The sequence below is a fragment of the Artemia franciscana genome, chromosome 4 (genome assembly GCF_032884065.1).
Source record: "Artemia franciscana chromosome 4, ASM3288406v1, whole genome shotgun sequence".
Classification (NCBI taxonomy): Eukaryota; Metazoa; Arthropoda; class Branchiopoda; order Anostraca; family Artemiidae; genus Artemia; species Artemia franciscana.
The window spans coordinates 17,621,382-17,643,845 of NC_088866.1; the positions used below are offsets into that span (position 1 = coordinate 17,621,382).

Here is a 22,464-nt window from a genome sequence, read left to right on the forward strand (position 1 = left end):
GTATTATAGTTACTTCAGTTTATTACCCGGGAAGTGCCAGAAATCGGGTTGACTTGGTTTTCCACCTCGAAAAGACTATTGATCACCTGAGAAGTATATACAGTAGCCCAGCTTTTATTACAGGAGGCGACTTACTTGACCAAGAATAGTTGGTTATAATCCTGTTTGGCTTTAAGAAAAGTAGTGAACATGTCTACCCACTTTTCAGGGAACATACTACACCTTATACTCAATAACTGTGATGATATTTACTCCCATCCCTTTTCTCTTGGTCCCGTTGACGTGGCAGACCACAACGCAATTCTGTGGAAAGCATTTTGAGTCCTTACCAAAGCCCAAATTGTCCCGTGTCACATTTCTTCCTTGTACAGATTCGGCCATCTTTGAATACAGTCAAGGGATCGGCACGTATGACTTTCCCGGAGTGCATAGTAACGAGCCCTTAGATGCTAAGGCATCCAATTTCAACACCACTTTGTACTGTAAATACCTAGAGATATTTACAACAAATTCATTTGTTGTTAGTGAATACGACAAACCATGGATCTCTCCAGCTATTAAAGCACTAATAAAAGAGAGGTCTTGCCTCTACTCCTGTGGTGATATTATCAATAGCAAGAAACTGCGAAATCAAATAGCCTCTTTGGTAAAGAAAGCTAAAGCTCGCTAAGGTCGTGAAACTAATCCCATAAAAGTGCCCCCTAGTGCATGCGACGATCTCCGCCCGATTTCACTTACACCTTGTTTGACGAAAGTAGCAGAGGCCTTCATGCTCAAGTTTCTTCTGTCTCCACTTAAGGTCCGTCTTGAACACCTAATTCTGCAATTTGGAAAATCCATCCTAGCCAATGCGAGCCACCGATCACTACTACCCCAACCAGCCCCTCTCAATAGTCGTACTCGGTTGAATAATAAAGTTCTACCCCCTAAAATACGAATTAATAGTCACGCCAGCTCATTTGTGCCTTTGTTCACATCGTTTTTCAATGCTGAGCCGTAGTGTAAGATTTTTTTTAAATGTAAGAATTTGTAAAAAACTGAATTTGGCTATGCTACGATAGTTTTTAAATATATCGATCTCTCGCTCTCTCTCTCTCTCTCTCTCTCTCTCTCTCTCTCTCACATACTCACATCTTGTACAAACACCTTCTCCTCTATATTAAACATATTTTCACTAATATTCCTAGCTGCAGTCTTATGTTTCTTCCATAAGACGCCATCAGTAACTTCACAAATTGTTTTTTTCTAAAATTATTTTAACCATCTTCCACATTTTAAATTTAATTTTAAATTTTGTTAAATTCTAACTCTCAAGTTTAGTATTCAGCCGTCCCTGGAATGTTTCTCTCAAATTCTCATCCTGAAGTCTACCAACATCATTACTCCCCAGGAGGTAGTTAGTTACCCTTCTGAAATTTCAGCTTTAAATTAATCCTAGACACTGCTAGATGGTGATCCTTACTTGTAGCACCAATAACAGCACTCCTATATACCCTAGTATCTTGTATTGGTCCTACCAGTCTTCTTTTTACTATAACTTAATCAATGAAGTTTGCTGTCTCACCATCATGTGAATACCATGCCAACTTATGGGCCATTTTATATTGGTTACAACTAAATTGCTATACATACAAAATTGCAAAAGACTGTAGCCATTACTGTTTATCTTTCCTACACCAAATTTACATAGGCTAGGGTACGATCTTTCCCTATTTCTACCAACCTGGGCGTTACAATCTCCTAGTAAAACCACCATATTTCTACCTGGAAACCTGTCTATTTGCTCCTGTAACTGTAACTAAAATTCATATGAGTTGCTAGCATCCCTGTCAGTCGGTTCAACAGGGGCATATACTACTATGACCGATGCCACTGAACTTTTTAGTCATAAAATGAGCAATTAGTATTCTATTATTAATACCTTCCAAGCCCAAATAAAACTTTGCAGCTTCCTCATTCATCGTGAACCCTGCTCCCTGTCTATGTACCCCATGCTTCCTGCCTGAGTAAACAAATTCTATATCACCTAATTTCATGCTTTCTACCCATGGGATATGAGTTTCTGGAACTCCTAATTAGTCCAATATGAATCGTATAAATTTGTCAATCAGATATCGATACGATTGTTATTCCAATTTGTGTAACAGTGTCAAAATCACAGTAAATGTGTAACAGTGGCAGTAGTATTAGTAAGAGTATGCCCATATTGACTTTTGGTCAATCGATCTTCACTTTTAAGAATTCTCTGAAAATTCCAACTCAAAACCCAAATCTGTTCTTAAGATATACTCTTTTGAAAATGTTCATGCACATAGTATCTTCTGATTTGGTTCAGATTTCCCCTCAATATTGTAAATGTAGCAGGTTGGTAGTAGTAGCAGTGGTAGTTTTGGTAGTTGTAGCAAAATTGCCATTTTGGTCTATTGATCATCTCCCCTACAATTTCCTGAAAGTTCTAAATTAATAGTCAGTCTGTCCTGAATTACACCCTTTTGACATCCCGTATACACACAACGTGTTTTGATTTAGTTCAACAAATCCCCTCAGCATTCATTAAAAGGCTCATCTGAGTGCCCTTCGTCTTTTTAGAAAGTAAAAGTCAAATATACATACCTTTTTCAATATCATATACTATGTATAAACAATGAACAAATTGCCGAACTTACAATCCTTGCCCTGAGGGCTGTGGGAGGTGGAGGAGGGTTGATATCCCCAGAAGTGTAATTACTGGACCTATCAACAAAGCTCAGGAAAAGTAGATGCTCAAAATTTGGATTAGATATTTGTTTTGGGAGATATTGGGCGTGGGGAGCGGAAGGTTACCCTCCAATCACTTTTTATTCTTAAAAAGGGCACTATAATTTCCAACTTACAATCAAATGAGCCATGTCTAAAGTTTTTACAGCCACATATTCCTTAAAAACCTTATATGCCCCCAAGCCTTAGCTGAAAACCCTTCCCCTAGGGCTTTGATGGGTTGTTTGTACCCTTTATGCATTGTTATATATTCTTCAGACTATTTTGAATAAAATGTTTAACTAATAATTTTGATCAGATGAGTTTGAGGAAAAGAGGGCTTCGAAGGGGGGGGGGAAGTTCCCCACCATCAGTTTTGACTCTTAAGAGGGAAGAAAAGCTTTCGATTTCAAATTAAATATGCCCTTTTCGTAGTGTCTACGAAAACTCCTTCTATTCGAAGTGCCCTGGTCTAAAAAAAAATAAAACATTGTGCCCTCATTATCTTTTCTTTGGCAGTGGTACTACGCTGCTTATGATTACCTAAAAACAGGATCCTTGTTAAGGTTTTTTGCAAACTAAGACAAACTACTATACAATTAAGAGGTGTTTTGATTATTCTTAATAGGGCACTATTAGGACATCATTTTGCGGAAAATTTTGCTAAAAACAAGAATGTACGAAGAGGACACAGTAAAGGTCAAATTGTCGTACCTAAATTTGAAGAGTTTCTTGGTATATTAATTGTGGTAGTATCTACACCAGTAGTCTTTAATTCTTGGGGAAGGGTGACATAGAAAGTACAATATTTTAAGCTTCAGAGCACTTGATAAACTGCTTACGAGATCAAAATAAAAAAAACAAGAGCTAAGAGCTCATATGGCACTCGTGACGAGGCAAGAAGAGCTAAGAGCCAAGAGATCATATGGTATGAGCTCTAGCAAAATTCTATAAATCAATGGATTGATTTAAAAAGGAAAATAAGAGGCTTAATGCCGGTCAAGATTTAAAATAAGAGCTCTGACTCACAAAGTCCTTCTAAATATCAAAATTCATTAAGATCCGATCACCCACTCGTAAGTTATAAATACCTAATTTTTCTCTCCCTTTTGCCCCCCAGATGGTCGAATCTGGGAAAACGACTTTATCAAGTCAAATTGTGAAGCTCCCTGACACGCCTACCAATTTTCATCGTTTTAGCACGTCCAGAAGCACCAAACTCGCCAAATCACTGAACCCCTCCCCTCAACTCCCCCCCAAAAAAGCGAATCCAGTATGGTTCAGTCAATCACGTATCAAGGACATTTGTTTATTCTATCCACCAAGCTTCATCCCGATTCCTACACTCCAAGTGTTTTTCCAAGATTTCCCCCTCCAACTCCCCCCAATGTCAAAAGATCTGGTCGGGATTTGAAATAAGAGCTCTGAGACATGAATTCCTTCTAAATATCAAATTTCATTACGATCCGATCACCTGTTCGTAAAATAAAAATACCCCAATTTTCACGCTTTCCAAGAATTCCGGTTTCCCCCTCCAACTCCCCCGAATGTCACAGGATCTGATCGGTATTTAAAATTAGAGCTTTAAAGCGCAAGATCCTTCTAAATATCAAATTTGATTAAGATCTGGTCACCCTTTCGTAAGTTATAAATGCCTCAATTTTCAAAATTACCCCCCCCCCCCCAACTCCACCAAAGAGCGCAGATCCGGTCCAGTTATGTCAGTCATGTATCTTAGACAGGTTTTGATTCTTCCCATCCAGTTTCATCCTGATCTCACCTCTTAAGTATTTTCTAAGATTTCTGGTTCCCCTCAACTGCCCCCCTCCAATTACGCTGGATCCGGTTGAGATTTAAAATAAGAGATCTGAGTTACGAGATCCTTCTAAATATGAAATTTCATGAAGATCCGATCACTCCTTTGTAAGTTAAAAATACGTCATTTTTTCTTATTTTTCAGAATTACCCCCCCCCCCCCCGCAATTGAGCGGATCCGTTCCAATTATGTAAATCACGTATGCAAGACTTCTGCTTATTTTTCCAACCAAGTTTCATCCCAATCCCTCTAATCTAAGCGTTTTCCATCATTTAAGTTTCCCCACTCCAAATTTCCCCAAATGTCACCAGATCCGGTCAGGATTTAAAATAAGAGCTTTGAGACACGATATCCTTCTAATATCAAATTTCATGGAGATCCAATCACCCGTTCGTAAGTTAAAAATACCTCCTTTTTTCTAATTTTTCAGAATCAACCCCCTCCCCCAACTACCCCAAAGAGAGCGGATCCGTTCTGGTTATGTCAATCAAGTATCTAGGACTCGTGTTTTTTTCCCCACCAAGTTTCATCCCGATCCCTCCACTCTAAGTGTTTTCCAAGTCTTAGGTTTCCCCCTCCCAACCCCCCCCCCCCAATGTCACCAGATCCGGTCGGGTTTAAAATAAGAGCTCTGAGCCACGATATCCTTCTAAATATCAAATTTCATTGAGATCCGATCACCCGTTCGTTAGTTAAAAATACCTCATTTTTTTCAATTTTTCAGAAATACCCCCCCCCCCCCAACTACCCCAAAGAGAGCGGATCCGTTCCGTTTATGTCAATCATCTATCTAGGACTTGTGTTTAATTTTCCCACCATGTTTCATCCCGATCCCTCCACTCTAAGTGTTTTCCAAGTTTTAGGTTTCCCCCTCCCAACTCCCCGCCCCCATCACCAGATCCGGTCGGGATTTAAAATAAGAGCTCTAAGACACGATATCCTTCTAAACATTAAATTCCACTGAGATCCGATCACCCGTTCGTAAGTTGAAAATACCTCATTTTTCTAATTTTTAAGAATTACTCCCCCCCCCCAAACTACCCCAAAGAGAACAAATCAGTTCTGATTATGTCAATCATGTATCTGGGACTTGCGCTTATTTTTCCCATCAAGTTTCATCCCGGTCCCTCCACTCTAAGTGTTTTCCAAGATTTTAGGTTTCCCCCCTCCAACTCCCCCCAATGTCATCAGACCCGGTCGGGATTTAAAATAAGAGCTCTGAGACACAATATCATTCCAAACATCAAATTTCATTAAGATCCAATCACCCGCTCATAAGTTAAAAATACTTCATTTTTTCTATTTTTTCCGAATTAACCGCCCCCCCCCCAGATGGTCAAATCGGGAAAACGACTATTTCTAATTTAATCAGGTCCGGTCCCTGATACGCTTGCCAAATTTCATCGTCCTAGCTTACCTGGAAGTGCCTAAAGTAGCAAAACCGGGACTTTAGGTTTCCCCCCTCCAACTCCCCCCAATGTCATCGGATCCTGTCGGGATTTAAAATAATAGCTCTGAGGCACAATATCATTCCAAACATCAAATTTCATTAAGATAGATCCAATCACCCGCTCATAAGTTAAAAATACTTCATTTTTTCTATTTTTTGCGAATTAACCGGGCCCCCACTCCCCCCCCCCCCAGATGGTCAAATCGGGAAAACGACTATTTCTAATTTAATCTGGTCCGGTCCCTGATACGCTTGCCAAATTTCATCGTCCTAGCTTACCTGGAAGTGCCTAAAGTAGCAAAACCGGGACCGACAGACAGACAGACAGACAGACAGACCGACAGAATTGGCGATTGCTATATGTCACTTGGTTAATACCAAGTGCCATAAAAAACAGGACAAATTTACCCCAAATTTCAGGATGTAAAATTTATTCCGATATTTTCGCAGGTTTTGTTTCTTCTTTTATTACTGAGGCCAAACACAAAGTAGATTGTCCCCAAACATGATGGAAATAAATTATAAGAAAAGATTTAAAAGAAATTAGATTTTCATGTTTGGGAGCAAAGAGTGAAAAGCTAAGACTAGAGGAGCAGCATGCGCAGCTTTGATGGCTTCAAACGCTTTTGTGATGTACTGAATTTTTAGTAAAAGTTGTAACAAAAACTGGCTACGATTGAACAAGTTTCAAACTTTTCTCAGATATCAATACCAACAATTTATTGAATTTTCATTCCCTTCTTCAATGACATAAATCTATTAAAGGAGCTGAAATTCGCAACTGATGGAATAAAAAGTTTTTATTATCTCAAAGAAAATCAAGTGAACAATATAAATACAATACTAGATCAAGTTAATGAAACTAAAACTAAAAAATGACTTAGCTACAAGTATCACGAAACAAAGAATTTTTATAAAGGAATTAAAATTTTCCTATTTCAGCACAAACTAGATAATGTCAATTAAGTACTCGTCCGTAGAGATTCTCTTTCAAGAGTGGAATGCATACAGAAAAATACAACAAATCAATATTACCAACAAAATTGCACAAATTATCTTATCAACTAAAATATAACATATGTAAAGAAATTCAACGTAAATTATTGATATTCTACTGGTAGTTATGACTAAAATATAGAAATATTTCCTTGCATTGAAACAAAATAGTATTTAGGTGGAATGCAACGTTTTCACTCCTTGAGATCTAATTAAACTTCCCATTAAAAATTCGAACCAAATGAAATTGAATATCTGACAGTTGCAAATGAAAGAAATGCGATTCGTCTTCAAGAAGAGACAATGCTCTCTATTAGCTTAAGTATATTTAGAAAGTTAATCTTTCTTTAATCTTTAATCTCTTGATGTAACCATTTTTCAACCGTCAAATTCATGCTAGAATTCTTTTTTTTTTTTTTTTTTTTTTAAGCACTGCAAATGGCTGTTAGACACAAGGAGCTTAGATATATTTAAGCTGAATCTTGCTATACACACTGTTGACATTGTAACTACTATGACATTGTAACTACTATGTATATTAAAACTATGTTGGGGGGAGGGGTCTCGAGGCTACAGAACACAATTTTTAGGTTCATTTAAATTGAATACTACGATTTAAAGACTAGACTTTCCTTGGTTTTCGTCCCATGCTAACGCAGCCTATAATTTTGTGATAAAACAACAACAATAGGAAAACTGCTAGTTATGTCTTTCTATTCTTTCTAAAATCATAGAAGGATAGGAAGTAACTAAATTCCAGTTGTCTGTCTACTTTCTGTGAAAAAAGGAAAAAAGAGGGATGAATTTTGAGACCCTAAAAAAATAAAATTAAGCCCAAATTTATGTGAGACCAAACGTTGAAACTGACTATCTCAAATTTATATTTTATTTTTGCAACTACAACAATTATTTAGCACCTATTTTTTGAATAATAAGTATGTTTACTGTAGTTCATGACAAAATCCGTGGTAGAAATAAAAAACAAATCGCATTCAAACCTATAATTCAAAATAATTAAACCCATTAAAATGTACGGGTTAGTGTGACAGTCAACAAAACCTCCAAAATTACATAACTTTTCCAGGGGAAAACGAGCGAACAGAATGAATTATGCACTTTCTAAAATTCCTAAAACAATGCGTAAGGACCCTGTAAACTCTCAATTTCATACAATATTGCTAAGAGTAGATTAAGATCGTAAGTAACGAGATTCAAAATATGTTATGTACCATAATTTGGCTTTTGCTGTTTTTTTAAGGGTTTCAGGGGGATAGTCATAGTTTTGAGACTGAAGTACATGGAAACGTATCCAGTTGAATATTCCAATAGGCCCTTATAACCTTTTTTCTAAGATCATCATTTTTCGAAAGTTTTAGACAAAGAAGGGTGTCAATTTTGATAGGATTTAGAAAGCATTTAGAAAGCACAAAGCATTTAGGATTTAGAAAGCACATTACCAAATAATCATCTCAAAATACTTTTTGAAATGCGCCATTAAACACATTACGGAGACAAAATGAAACAATAGACACTTCATTCAGCGTGGTTTATATATAAAACACTTGAGTGTGGCCTTAATCAAGTTGCGTAACCAAAAAAGGGCACGAAACATTCAGCCGCCCCTTCCCTAAATTAGTCCCGTCTATCTCTATTACATTAGTTTTGTGTCTTGTTTTTTTCTTATCATTATTTAAATTTTTTTCTAAAATCCAGTACAGTGAAATCAAAGAGGAGTCAGAATGAGGCCCTGGGGTCTCGAACCCTATGAAGGACGAAACTTTTCACCTAATATATGCTAATTAATATGGTTATCGCAACTCCCTAAGAAATTTTACAAAATTTTCGAAAATTTTTCGAAATCTGGTGGAGAGAGGTGGGGCTGGAGTAAAAACTCTACGGGGGGTTACTTCGGTGACACCACCGAAGCAACCATGCTGCTCAAATATATAGAAGAACAAGTAAAACAAACTAATGCACTTTAAACTAAAGCTAGAGATTTAGACTAGAATCGAAACAGATGCTTAACAATGCATCAAATTTAGGACACTAAAATAATCTTTTAAAATAATTATATGGAGATCAACATTTCAATAAAAACAGAGACTCGTTAAGAAAGACGACAAATTCTACTGAGCTATAGCACGACAAATGCATAAATTAATTTTCACTTAATCTATAACTATTATTGGCATTATATTCAGTTAGTCATAACCGAAAAGGGTTGCAACTAGCTAGAATGGGCAAAATGATAAATTGGGCATTTGAAGGTAATCACACTGAAATAAATTAATACTCTATAACATCATGATATTTCAAATCTAATTTATTTAAGAGCATTAATGACATGCATCAACCGCAAAACTGAAGGCGATCGATGTATTCCAGACGAAGAACCTGAGAAGGATCGAAGTTCTAAGGTGGTTTGATTTCATGAGTAATGAGAAGCTGCTGCAGCTCACCAAGCAGTCTCGGTTTTCTATCCAAGCTGCTGAACGTATATTACGAAGGTTCGGACACTTACTTCGAATACCCCAGCCCTTACCCGCAAAGACGATCTTTGAATTTGACCCAACGGAAGCCGGTTGGAACCGATCCCGCGGCTGATTGAAGAAACGCTGGTCCGACAGCCTTTCCGACTTTCTGAAGATGGCCAACATCGGACCAAGCGAAGCACAAAGGCTCGCACTGGCCGAAGCGGACGGAGGAGGCAGACGTCACTCTCTACCCCAAACAGCGCCCTGCAGGAGACCTAAGTCAAAGTCAAGTCATTGACAACGGAGCTGAAATCTCCTAGGGGGTGGGAGCATGAGGATTATCATTACTATTGTTAATTTGAAGTTTACAAGAACTTTCTGAAAGCTCATTATAGGAATTTTAAGATGTTAGTGCATTTTTTTTTCTTTTTTCAGCGGAGAGGGTAGCCACAGAGTAAAATCCACCGCTGCTTTACGGGAAAAAAGTCTTAGATCTAAGTAGTTCAAACACACAACAGTAAAAAGTGCTAATAAACTTAATTGTAGGCTGGGCTCCTTTTTCTGCCACCTTTTTTAAAACTTCTCTTAGGGCTTAAAGAGGGTGTTCTACTATTGCCACGCCAAATCTTCACTTTTTTTGACGCAAATATATGATTACTTGGTGTGTAGCTCCGCCTGCTTGATTTACTTCTTTCGCTCGATGTGGAGCGGCTTCGACTTCTTGATAAACTTAAACGATATCGACTATAATCCGTTTCACTGTCACTTGTGTAGGGTGAAGGGGTCGGTCGATGGTACGGAATAGGTCTTTTCCTTGCACTTAAAAAGAAAGAAGAGATTGAACATTTGAGGGAAGCTGGACTCCATGAACAAAAGTAATCACGAAATTAAGGAATTTGTGCTATGTAAAAATGTAACATTGCTAAAAATGCTGCATAATAGATGTCTTTAGAAAGACATTAGATGACAATAAACTAATCTGGTTTGTATGGAACAGTGCTGTATATTGAATATGTTACTGGACTTTTCTTTTTATAAAACTTATACTTTACACAAAAATTCATTTAATTAGTTCAATACCTTTTGTCTAATATTATTTATTTATACAGATATTTATCAATTTCTATTTTTGCTTCTTTGTTTATTTTTTTGTTACATCCTCTTTTGTTACATAGAAAAGTAGTTTATACATATTATTTTTGCTATCAAAATTTGCTTTTATCGTGTCTTGAATAAAACATCTCTGTAGAAAAAACTTGTCCTTAGAAAATCCAAAAAGCACGAAGATGTATTCCAGTTTTTGCCCTCGCATGGAAAATGCAAGGCAAAATTACGGCTTTTGAATCCTCATAGGAATACAAAACAGCCTACGAGCTATAGTTTAGACCTCATTAGAATTTAATATTCAATTCGATAGATTTTTTGAATAATAGAAATAATTATATGTGAAACTGAATTTGTAACCTACTTTACCATCAAAAAGCACCGCCAACATATTATGAATCGTTCAGATATACATAATAAATGTACACACTTAGGAAGCATCAAAATAGATTCCTTTTTTTATGTATATATTCATTTTTTTTTTATTTTCTAAGCAAAAAAAAAAAAACTTTAATAATTCGTCTAATGGTATTAGAAGACAATGAGCCTAGGAGTGTTAAAACTAAAGCAAAGACATCTTAGTCTTTGTCTAAGACAAAGATGCTCCACCCTGAAATAGATAAAGGAAAGGAGTCAGAGTTCATTAGGAGTCATTTAACACATTATATTTGGACTCCTGACCGCACATAGACCAGCATATCGATCTTTTGTGCCTTTTTATGACTGACCCCTTTTGTGCATCCACTATTTTAATCACGTACTTCCTCATTCTTTAATAACAGTACCAAAAATAATTTTCCTCTCAATATCTTGCTTTCAATACGTACAAACATCTCTTGCTATTTCGTCGGAATCTTCTACATACTAAAATAATGTAATTGATAATTTGGAACTTTGGTAAGCTAATACATCCCGGCGTTCCATAGCCTTTCACTCGACTCTTTTCTTTGTGACTTAAGAGGTAGGTTAAGGCTCTGGAATGAGCTTCTCTTTTTCTTTAGCAGATTTTACTCACCAGGGAGGCCGGCAGTCTACTATTCTGTTGTTGTTTTTTTTGTGATGATTAATAGTAACTTAGTGCTAGTGGACTTCGTTTCCATATTCGAATTGCAACCATGGACAACTTAAGGTAGACTGATGACCTGGCTGTAGTAACTCCTTACCCCACCACATTTGACATGTTGCTCACGATTTGTATGACTTTTACTGATATTCATGATACTTGTAAAGTTCTGGAAAGACAGCGTGAACGCTTTCATCCACTGCGCTTTTGAGCACCCCTTGTTCCACCAGTTAGATTGCGCTGTAAGGTATTCTGCAAGTTATGTGATGCTGGTTTTATTTTTTATGAATATTTGTTTGGCAATGCTCTCATTTGTAATACTTTGAAGTCAGGCGTAATTTGCTGCTCCGTCAGTATAGTAATTGCTCATAAGATGTTGATGTTGGAAATTTACTTCTGGTTCTTAAACTGCCAGCAATTTTGGATTAGCTTCGACTTGTAATCATATAATTTACGGTCAATGTGACCTTCTGTCCCACGAGATGATCATCTACCCTTTTATGTAATTTACCTTGGTATGCTAGTGGTACCGAGGTGTGTTGGAATTGATTGCCAACGATGCATAAGCTTCATGTTGATTGCTACTCCATGTGCTCCGATTTTAGGGCCTTTGCTCCCAATTTTCCTGAAGCTATATGAGGTTTTTATAACAGCTAAGCTATTTACGTGTTCAACATATTCTTTTCTTTTTTTTCAGTTTTTTTTCGTTATATCTAATGTTTCCACTTATGACAGGAAAGAAGTATTGAATTCGATAGCAATTTTTTCTGCGTATGATCTAATATCACTGTTATTTTTTTTAATAGTGAAGCCCATCTGGGCGATAAAATTTAGCCAATTATATATGCAAGTATACCATGAAAACAGGTAAAGTCAAATTCTGGGAGCAAACAAAGAAAAAAATGAAGAAGAGAAATAGAGAGAAAAGAGCGAGAAAGAAGGGGTAGAAGGAGAATATGTGAGAGGGTGAGAGAGTCAGAGAGAAAGAATGAGAGAAAAAAGGAAGAGAAAGAGAGAGAGAGGGGGGACGAACCAAGATAAAAAAACTCATTCATAAACATATTTTGCCGTTGGTTAGGGAGAAAAGAGTAAGAAAGAAGGGGAAGAAGGAGAGTATGTGAGAGGGGGACAAAGTCAGAGAGAGAGAGAGGTAGAGAGAGAGGGATAGCGACAGAGGGAGATAAAGCCCTTTCATAAGCACATTTTTCCATTTGTTTAACTTCTCTTTTCTTAAGTGTATTCTGGAAACATTTTATTATACCTATTACTTTTTTTATACTGGCAAATCTATAAAAAGCTAATCGTCTTTTTGACGTTTTGAGTCAATAAACAAAAAATAAATGTTCCAAACAAGTTCTAAAGGATGTTTAACCTGGTAATTCTTCGCCTATCTAAAAAACTTGGAGAACCTGCTCTTCGAGGAATGGATGGTGACCTTGAGCGTGACCTAGAATATGATCGGGATCTTGATCTTGAATATGAATGAGATCGGGAGCGAGATCTTGATCTGCTTCTTGAACAAGACCTGAAACGAAAAATAGGAAATAGTAACGTTTTAAAATAAATTTTCTTGTGGAAAAAAGTTCGGCATATAGTTTTAAGTATACGCAAATAGGCGCTGAAGCATATTGGCATATAAGAAAAACAAAATCTTTGCAATTTTGGTGCCAGCAAGAAACGTGTGCTCTAATGGAAGGACACCCTGCAATCCCATTTGGCAGATGTTTTATTTGAGCATTAGGTTACAGATTGGCACGTTAAAGAATACGACGTTTGACTTTACAGTCCCTACGTGCGGTGCTGTAATCCGTTTCACGGTTCTTCAGTGAGGAAGTGCAATTCCGCCCAATGCTTTTGCACACTCTTCCTGTTTACCTTCCCCAGATTTCTCCAGGTGCCCATTGAATGCTGGGTCAACTGTGTCTGAGCTTACAGAGTCATGCCAATGACCCTCGTTCCAGATCAAATAACCAGCAACATCAGGACTCGAACCCCTGTCCTCACGGACAAAGGATTTCAAGTCTAGCTTGCTATGATAGCTTAGATTTAGCTACTCAAATTTTTAGACTTTTTTTATAAAATAAAATTGTAGATCTGCTTGGTGGTAAGCGTATGTGGTATACAAATGAATTTATTAGTTTGGGAAGTTGAAAAAGTTCCAACTACTAAAAGAAAAGTAGACAAGACCTAAAAAATAAAACATTAAAGTTGACACCAAATAAACCGATTACAAGGGGTAGATGAGTCGCAAATACATCTTGCCGCTGTATAGAGCTAATGAAGACCCTATTCGTATTGCTATGGATGGACTCACCAGACTGAGTCGAAGCTCAGGTCAAAAAGGCCCGTTGCCTCAAAAAGCTCTTTCTGCACTTTCCAATGAGTCAAATTACAATATCTTAGAGAGCAAGGAAATTGATGCATAGCTAAAAGAAAAAAAATGAGAATCTATTTGGAAATCAAATAAGATCATAAAGTTTCAATGGGAGACAAAAAGTGTGTACCCTGAAAATTTGAAGGCAATTCTTAAAATCGGTAATGTGACTCAACAAGGCTGGTAGTTCACCAGATGGAAAAGACATGAATTGGTTCAAAAACGATCTGGAGGAAGTAAGTGTATTGTTTGTACGTTTAGCAAGTTTAATAGTATACTTTCTTCATAAATGTTGCCATCGTTGATTTGAAATAAGTTGGCTGTTTCTTATGGTTCCTTACCAATTTGGACACACTGCCCACCACGTCAATTCTTCAATTCAGAAGCGTTCGAGGTTAGAGGAGAGAGTAATTAAGTGGGCCTCTATCCTCCTCCCCTTCCCCTGCAAACTTTCGTCAAGAAGCTAGACATATTGCACTTTGACTGAATCAGAATCAGACAAGGATTTTCCAACCGTATAATCAGAAAGCCTTAACGGTCCAGAAGCCGTTTCAGAACCGCCACCAAATTTTTAGCACAAATGTAGTCTGCATCTTTTTTGAAAGGAAATTATGTAATGATTATTAATCTTTATAACTGGATGACCAAAGCGGGCACGATTTTCCTCTCTCCTCTCATCTCTAATGCCCCTGAATTGAAGAAATGGCGTGGCTAACAGTGTGTCCACACTGACAAGGAAGTCAAAAATACATTCACAGCTCGTTTCAAATCATCAATGACGACATTTATGAAGAGATAAGCCAACATTTAATGACAGGTATAAAATTACTTCAATCGTCATAATGATTTTTGATTATGTAATACAATTTTTTTATATTCTTACTCACTTTTTACTTATACCCCGGACATCCTCACTGGTCACTTAGGGGATCTTCCACACATTAATGGACCAATTCCCTATATGATGCTCGCTCATCACCCTGTTTGAGAAGGTATAGGAGGTCACCTCCGAAGTTGTCTTGTCATTTTCTCCTAGGTCTTCCAGGTTGGCGGCTACCGTGGAACCTTCCTTCGAAGGTAGTTTTTTGGCAGGCGTGATTTTTCCATTCGGTGTATGCGACCCAGCCATTTGAATCGCTGTAATCACACTTTCTGGAGAAGTGGCTACCGATTCCACTTCTTTACCACTTATTACAATGTGGATAGGGGATGGATTTGGGTCTTTTGTGGCACACATAACTTTTGTCTTCTTTTGTTTTATTCGCATGCTGAAGCTATTTGATGTGGATTCAAGCTCAACGGCTTGAGCCCGTAGACTGGACTCAGTTTCTGCTCGCTTGTCGAGGTCGTCAGCATAACCCAGTGTATTGATGTTTACACCACTAATAAATACTTCCACGTGGCCCTCGAGGAGATAGACTATGGCATGCAAAATGAGTTTGAAAGGTTACGGAAAAGAATACAACTACATAGCATGCCCAAATTTGCCGCAAACTCTTTTATTTTGCCTTCTGAGTCAGAGTATAGCAACGGTAATTGTAGTGCGCACTGACAAGTGCGCACTACAATATGTTGATTATATTTTCAGGAGCATTGCAGCGAGCCATAGATGCCGAAGTTCATCTCATCACACTAGATCGGGAAATGGCCTGACAACCACGTGGCAATAGTTACTTTACGGAGTACACTCTAGCAGAGTGAACCCAACTTTGAGCAGATCGGCAGGGAAACCATCAAGGCCTGGAGTCCTATTGTTCTTGAGACTGCGAGTGGTCTCTTTTACCTAGCTTAGAGAAGGCAGGGAGCTGGGGCCACTTTCCAGATTGAGAAATCTTGATATCATAGAAGGGTTGCAGGTAAGTAGCAGATTCCATTTCTCTTCGAAGGGGCTTTTCTATTTTGGCTTTTATTAGCCTCGCTGTCACTCAGGGGCCTACCACTCATGTCCAGGACGTTGGTGGCGGCGGCAAATTTTTTGGTGGAGTGTCTTAACTGTTTTATGGATCCCGTAACTGTTTTCTGATTTAAAGTCATTCTCACAGGATACATACTTTTTCCGAATGCGGAAGATCTTTTCTCTCAAAAAGATTCGAAAAACCCTCAGAGAAAGCTGTTTGGAACTTTTTGTTTATCATCCGTTGTATCCACTTATACACGCTGATGCTTTCCTAGTCATCCTTGTTGCAAACCTGTCATTTTTAGTGACCCAGATCGAGTTTTACATCTATAATCAAAGTCTTTTCTATTTTACGTTTTGTGACCCAAAATTTTCTTAGCTGTATAAAGGAGCGCTGTTTTCAACTTCTCCAATAGAGTATGCATGACATCCATGGCTATACCCAACTAGACTTACTCAATCCCAACGTTAGGATATTTACACCCTACTAAACACCCAAAGTGTCAGAGTTAAGGGCCCACACTTGGCATCATTATTAAAGAGATTCTTGATTTTTAAAAGTCTAATGTAGAAGAGATCACCTAATTATAAGACATGCGTAGTTCTGGAGAGTTGGGCACTGCTCAAATTTCAAATGCAAGTTAATATTTGTTAAAAATTCAATGTCAATATTAAAAAGGGGGGTTACGATAATTTGGAAGCGGGTCAAATTATGATTTTATTCTACTCTGCTTGCTTCTATCAAGTCCTAGCCAACTGAAGGTGCGGGGTGGAATCTCATTATGTGCATTTTTACGAGGACAACAAGACGCAGGCATGTACAAAGGGTAAGGAGCTAGGCCCAGTCCCCCAAAACGCCTAGACTCATACAGATTTTTTTCTTAATCTACAGGTTTATTGGGAATTTTGACAAACTCTTCCGCCCCCCTAAATTCGTAGACACAGCCCTTGCGAGATATTTAAGCAATAATAGCCTATTTAGCTTAGGTTGTATTTCAGTTGTGCCTGGAAACTATATTTTGAGACTCTCAAACGGCGATGCTGAATATTGTCTTAGTCTGTTCAGTTTCATCCTTTGTGGATTTAGAAAGTGGGTCCAATTTCCCTTTTTTCAGTGTTGATGCAAAATCTTAAACTATGATTCGCTTACCCGTTTCTTACTCTTAAACTAAACCTCTAAGTCTACTGGTTACTGGCTCAAAAGCTTACCTTGAGGAATAAGATCTGGATCTACTTCTTGAGCTGGAATGATTAGACCTTCTAGAAGATAGACGACTAGGTGATCTTGAACGCTTTTGGGGTGTTGGTGACCTACTGCTTCGAGGTGGTGATAGAGGCAGTTTACCAGCATCCTTTAAGCTACAAATGCCAACATTGATTAATCATTAAATGTAATAATACTGCTATCTAAGGGTTAATTTTACTTTTAAATTTTCATTTTCAGTGAATCAGGACCTTAAACTCCTGTCTTTGGTATAGTGGCTTGGCGGAAATGACAAATAATGACAATAACAATCCTTCTTTTTTGTGCAATAACGTGAATAAGGTTATTAGCACTAATAAAACTAAAGTAGGGTAGCATTCAATTGTTCTTATCCCTCTTGGTATTGAAGCAACACCCTGTTGCAAGTTGGAATTGTTGTTGGTCGAAAAGGAGAGTAGGGTGCCATCTCTTCTAATCTTCTAATATCTACCAACAATGAGACTAATAAAAAAAGGTAAGCACGGTCTCTTCTAATCCTATTATACATGAATGAATACAATCCGAAACCTTCCCTCCACAATATGTGTGCAAGTTTCCAAAGGCTCAGAACCCTTATGAGCCTTATTACACCAATTATGACGCGGCTTATCTTCAATTTTAAGTGCTAATTTATCAACAATAAGCCAGCGATTAAGGCAAACTTCTCAATAGAGATTTTTCTGAATTTGTTTCGGTTTAACGCTAGCCGCTAAGTTATGTTGGGGCAAGTAAAAGTTCATGAGCTGCTGAAAAGGCTTACCGCATCTCAAGTTAAAATTTCAAAACCGATTAAATTGTCAGTTGTGGTTAGTATGTCACTAAAAGAATCTAGTCATTTTAGAAACAACGTTTCCAACGAATATTCGGTTTATCATACGTAGAAAATCCCACTGTTATCTAAACTATCATTGAGTCTATAACTCAGCATAGGCTATTTGAGTGTCAAGAATCTCTAGAAGGGCTTAAATTTTCTAATAGTGACAAGGTGGTTAAGTGTGTAAGTAATATTCTATATTTTGAACTAAATTCATGTCATAATGGTGTTACAATAATATATTTACTCTTCCTTCTTGGGTTAATATGTAAGCTAACTTCTGCTGATGCTATTTTATTTACTGATTTAAACTTCTCTTTTTGAAAATACTTCATTTAGGAATTTGTTCGTTTAAAATCTAATAAACAAAAGCTTATATTTTTTATTTAATGTAAGGGTTTGTTGTAAATATTAGTCATATTAGTTGCACTTAGCTATGACTTACGGCATTATTTTTCTCTATTTGTATGTTTATTTTCTTGAATACAAGGTATTTTATTTAACGAATACATTTTTTTTATTATATACAATTATACCCTTTTTATTGAACTATAGGAATTGACTCCTTTTTCAGTCCAGCACCACCACGTAGTTGATTCCTATAAATCCCGTTTTCCCTCTCCATCATTGCAAATTTTACAACTATTATTTTTCAATTTGCGTTACTATAGGGTTTTTTAGCGTTATAATCTGCAACTTTATCTTAATTCTTAAGCCTAGATTAGAATTTATCTCCTCTCACTATTTTCTGTTCAGTGTCAAATTATTTCGCGCATTTTGCAATTCGTTACCACCATAATGTTTCACTCTAAGCCCCAAATAACTGCTAAAACAAACAAATTTGTAGTATATATTATTAGACTAATTCCGCTTAATATAATAAATATGGAAGTGCGTTGAAATCTGACCTTATTAACTTGGTTAAAATCGTTTAAAGTTAACTTTTTCGTTCATTTTTGACGCGTTGCTTCATAAAAAAAGAGACATTCCGTCCACCTTTATCAAATAAAAGGAAACCATGAGAAAAAATTGATTGGCGGAACTGAAAATTTAAAGGAATATAGCCAAAACCCAACGAAAATTAAAATGTTCATTTTCAGTGGCAATAAAAAAGAACAAAAATGGCTATTTCATCTGTTTGTTTTGACTGGGAGTGAGATCAGTTACCCAATTTATCATGACGATGACAGAATAGGGTAGCTGTTGAATAAAACATGCAAGCAACCAGTGTTGGATAGGTATAAGGGTCAGTATGTGAAGTAGGAACACTTGGCTATTTAACTCCAATCTTGGATCGCAAAAATACCACTGTTGGCTCAACTCTTCGAATAGATAATCAATGCAGTCGTTGGGACACCTATTGGTAGGCTTGCATGCTATTCAAATAAGAATAGCTAATGGCAACACCTGTAGCCTGAAGATCCAGGAAAGTCCCAGATTTGTGACTGTTGAAAATAGTTATTACAATACTTTGGTATAACTTAGAACATCTGATTACTACTAGAGACACTCGGGTCGGAGCAGGGGTGACCGTAACTTGGGTAAGACCGAGCAGCAATTATACCCAGAGACTAATTATACACCCTTAAACGCTGGCATGGTAGCTCCTTGGTATCCACCCCACCGAGGAATAGCTCTGCATAGGTTCAGCTCTCCATAGTTACGCCAATTGTAACCTTATAGTATTTACCAATGTAGCCAAAAATAGGGTATTTAGTCAAATGAAAATACAAATAGGACCCACCTCTATTCAACAAAAGCTCCCGTATAAACCTAATCATTAGAACTCGTAGAACCAATCTCTAAAAAAAAATTCGTATAAAGAAAAATCAAATAATAGACGCATTCCCTAAAATAAATATGGTGGCAGTGTAAGTTTCAGCATGAGTAGTATCTATCCTTGTATCTCGCGTCCACAATACCCTCTAATGAGTGTGGTAGTAAAGTCACTTATTACTGGATTTATTACAGATAAAATAATCCATACTATTATTCATAGGACATCACCCCTTTCCAGGAAACTTATCTTATACACCTCTTCCCGAAAGCGTTAAATAAGTGTGTTTTTATACAAGAAGGATTGCTTAATAATTGTAGTCAGCTTATGCGAATTTGGAAGACCTGTGTTTACGTGAGCCTCACAGACAAGTGCCCATATAAGCCATACAAAGAGGCAAAACTATGCAGCAGCTACCCAAAGGGTGGTAAGGCATTCTATAGATTTTACGGGATAGCGCATAATACTTTCTGGACTTTTCGAGTGTCAAAAGAACCAATTGTTTTGCCCAAGGAAATGTTATAAGAAATTCAAGACAGACCAAGCAGATATTGATACCGAAAAATGTACTTGGTAACTATTTCGGTGAGTGTGAGAAGAGGAAAAAACACCCTCCCTCCACCTTGAACGCGACCACCTCGAGTTCTTAGAATCCAATAAGCAACTTCTCACAACTAGCTAAATTATTGATTTTAATTTGAACAAAAAATCACAGATAATTCGAAATTGCAATAGACTTGGAGATTATCAAATTTATTTAATTAATTGCATATATTCTTCGATTTTGACCTGGGCATTAGAGTAACTAGTTTCTTTGCAAGATTTGCATGCAATGTAGCATTTGATGCCATTTCGATGACAGTTGCACCGGTCACTATCACAGAATCCCTTAAAACCACACTTCACGACGGTGAGAATTTTCTTTAGTCCCGCTGGAAGATCCGTGAGGATAGGAAACAGCATGTCGTTCTCTCCATCCCCAATTCTCAGGATCAAGGGCAGGGCTCTGAAGCCCAATCCAATCTTGTGCTTAAAGATAGGTTAGGAAACAGTGAAATTTTGCTGCTGGTGAAGTAGGAGGTATATCTTGAGGATGAACGAAAGTTGTAGATGTTGCTGCTTTCTGCTGAAAGACCCGGTGTCGATAACTGTCAAGATTGTCAGTACATTTTCCATCGAACAATATAGAAGGTGCAGGCTCTACCACCACTTTAATCTTTTCTCTCGAAGGATTAATTCTAGAAAATGTTGAAGCATTTTCCCTAAGCTTTTCGTGTTTTCGGCGCAACCCTTTGCCAAGTCCGTGTAGACAGGAAGTTTTGTCGCCGCCAAGAATTGCGCGAGCAAAAGGCAGCAGTTTGCAGGTTTCAATCCCAATCTTCTTAACAATGGCTTCGATGTCCAAAGTTACACATGAAGTGACTGGCTTAGGCTCCGTGTGCAAGCAGACCTTATGGTGCTCAGTAATACAACGATATACTAACAAATTGACGAAACGGGTTTTATTGTTTTTGCACGAAAGAAATTCCTCTTTTTTGGTGGTTAATCTCATTTCTGGGCTAAACAATACTTCCCGTCCATTGATACGGTTTCGCTTAAGATAAGTCATATCTTTTGTCGAAGCAGTGGATAGCCGTCATAGACAATAATGGCGTCTAGATATTTGGCCGAAACGTAGTTCCAGTATCAGTCTAAGATCTCCGAACATGTTTCTTTCTTTGCCCAGGAATTCCTGTGAAGCAAAGCGCCCCCGTCCAAGACGTAAGTGCAATTCATACTATGTTCCCAAGTAGTATCAATTTCTGAAAGTCGGTTGACAGCTTTTGCTAGCTCTGTTTTTTTTGGCTTTCGGAACGTGCCAAAATCGTCAAAAATTGACGCAGAATAGGAACAAAGTTCATCTTTAAATGAAGATTCTATGTTTATATTCAGTCGTTTGGATAAAATCAGAAGACGCTGAAAAAGTAATGAAGGGTCTAAACGGTGTATTTCGCCCCCATTTTTTTTGCTTCGCCCTCATAAGGACTGCCTGATCTTTTCGTCTGAACGAATGCTCCTTTCGAGTTTTCCCTACCATTCCGTCAAGAATCTTCTTTCTGAATTCCACTGCTTTGTTGGCATTCACGCTCTCTGCAACAGTTATTCCAGTAGCAAGGCTCCGAAGCGATAGCGGATCACCCTCGAAAGGAAGCGACTGCTAGAAACTGTCAATAGCTATTTGTGTGTCTTTGCAGTCCTTCTGCTGAATTGAAATACTAGACTCAATGTGTTCATTCATTACCCACTGAAGATTCACTACCCGCTGAAGTCTCTGTACTTCGGTCATTCCTCTACCTCTAGTCAATCCAGTTGCCATTTTCAGACTTCTGATCAGTTCTTGTGCTATGACCAAATCTGTAGATTAACCGGCCCAGAATCTGTCCGATCTTCTCACAACGTATAAGCCTTTTTCGAAATACTTGAAAAGTGTTGGGCTTGTATGTTCAATTTTATTCATTTGCTGTAGGTATAGCCTCACCGACTTAGTTTAGTTGCTGTGATCAGCTGCTGAAAGGTAAGGGAGCATGATGGAAACTGTTTGCAAATGAAGTTTTCATTGACCTGTACGTTCAGTTCTGATGAAATTTCGAAGAATGGGAAACATATACATATACTGTATCCAGGGTTTTCCTGTTCGAGCCCTGTGACTACGCTCTAATTTAAGAGCAGACAGAAAAGCT

General features: G+C 37.6%; 1 protein-coding gene across 2 annotated transcripts in view; it reads right to left on the reverse strand.

Annotated features, from left to right (window-relative positions):
• Positions 1–7,400: 7,400 nt before the first annotated feature.
• Positions 7,401–22,464, reverse strand: part of LOC136026080 (serine/arginine repetitive matrix protein 2-like) — a 77,509-nt gene continuing 62,445 nt past the window's right edge. For both annotated transcript variants that reach the window (XM_065702275.1, XM_065702276.1), the window contains 3 exons: positions 17,120–17,269; positions 13,012–13,164; positions 7,401–10,291 (listed from right to left, as the gene is read on the reverse strand). In XM_065702275.1, the coding sequence (XP_065558347.1) occupies positions 10,009–10,291; positions 13,012–13,164; positions 17,120–17,269 (586 nt within the window). In that variant the 3' untranslated portion in view covers positions 7,401–10,008. The remainder of the gene's footprint in view (positions 10,292–13,011; positions 13,165–17,119; positions 17,270–22,464) is intronic.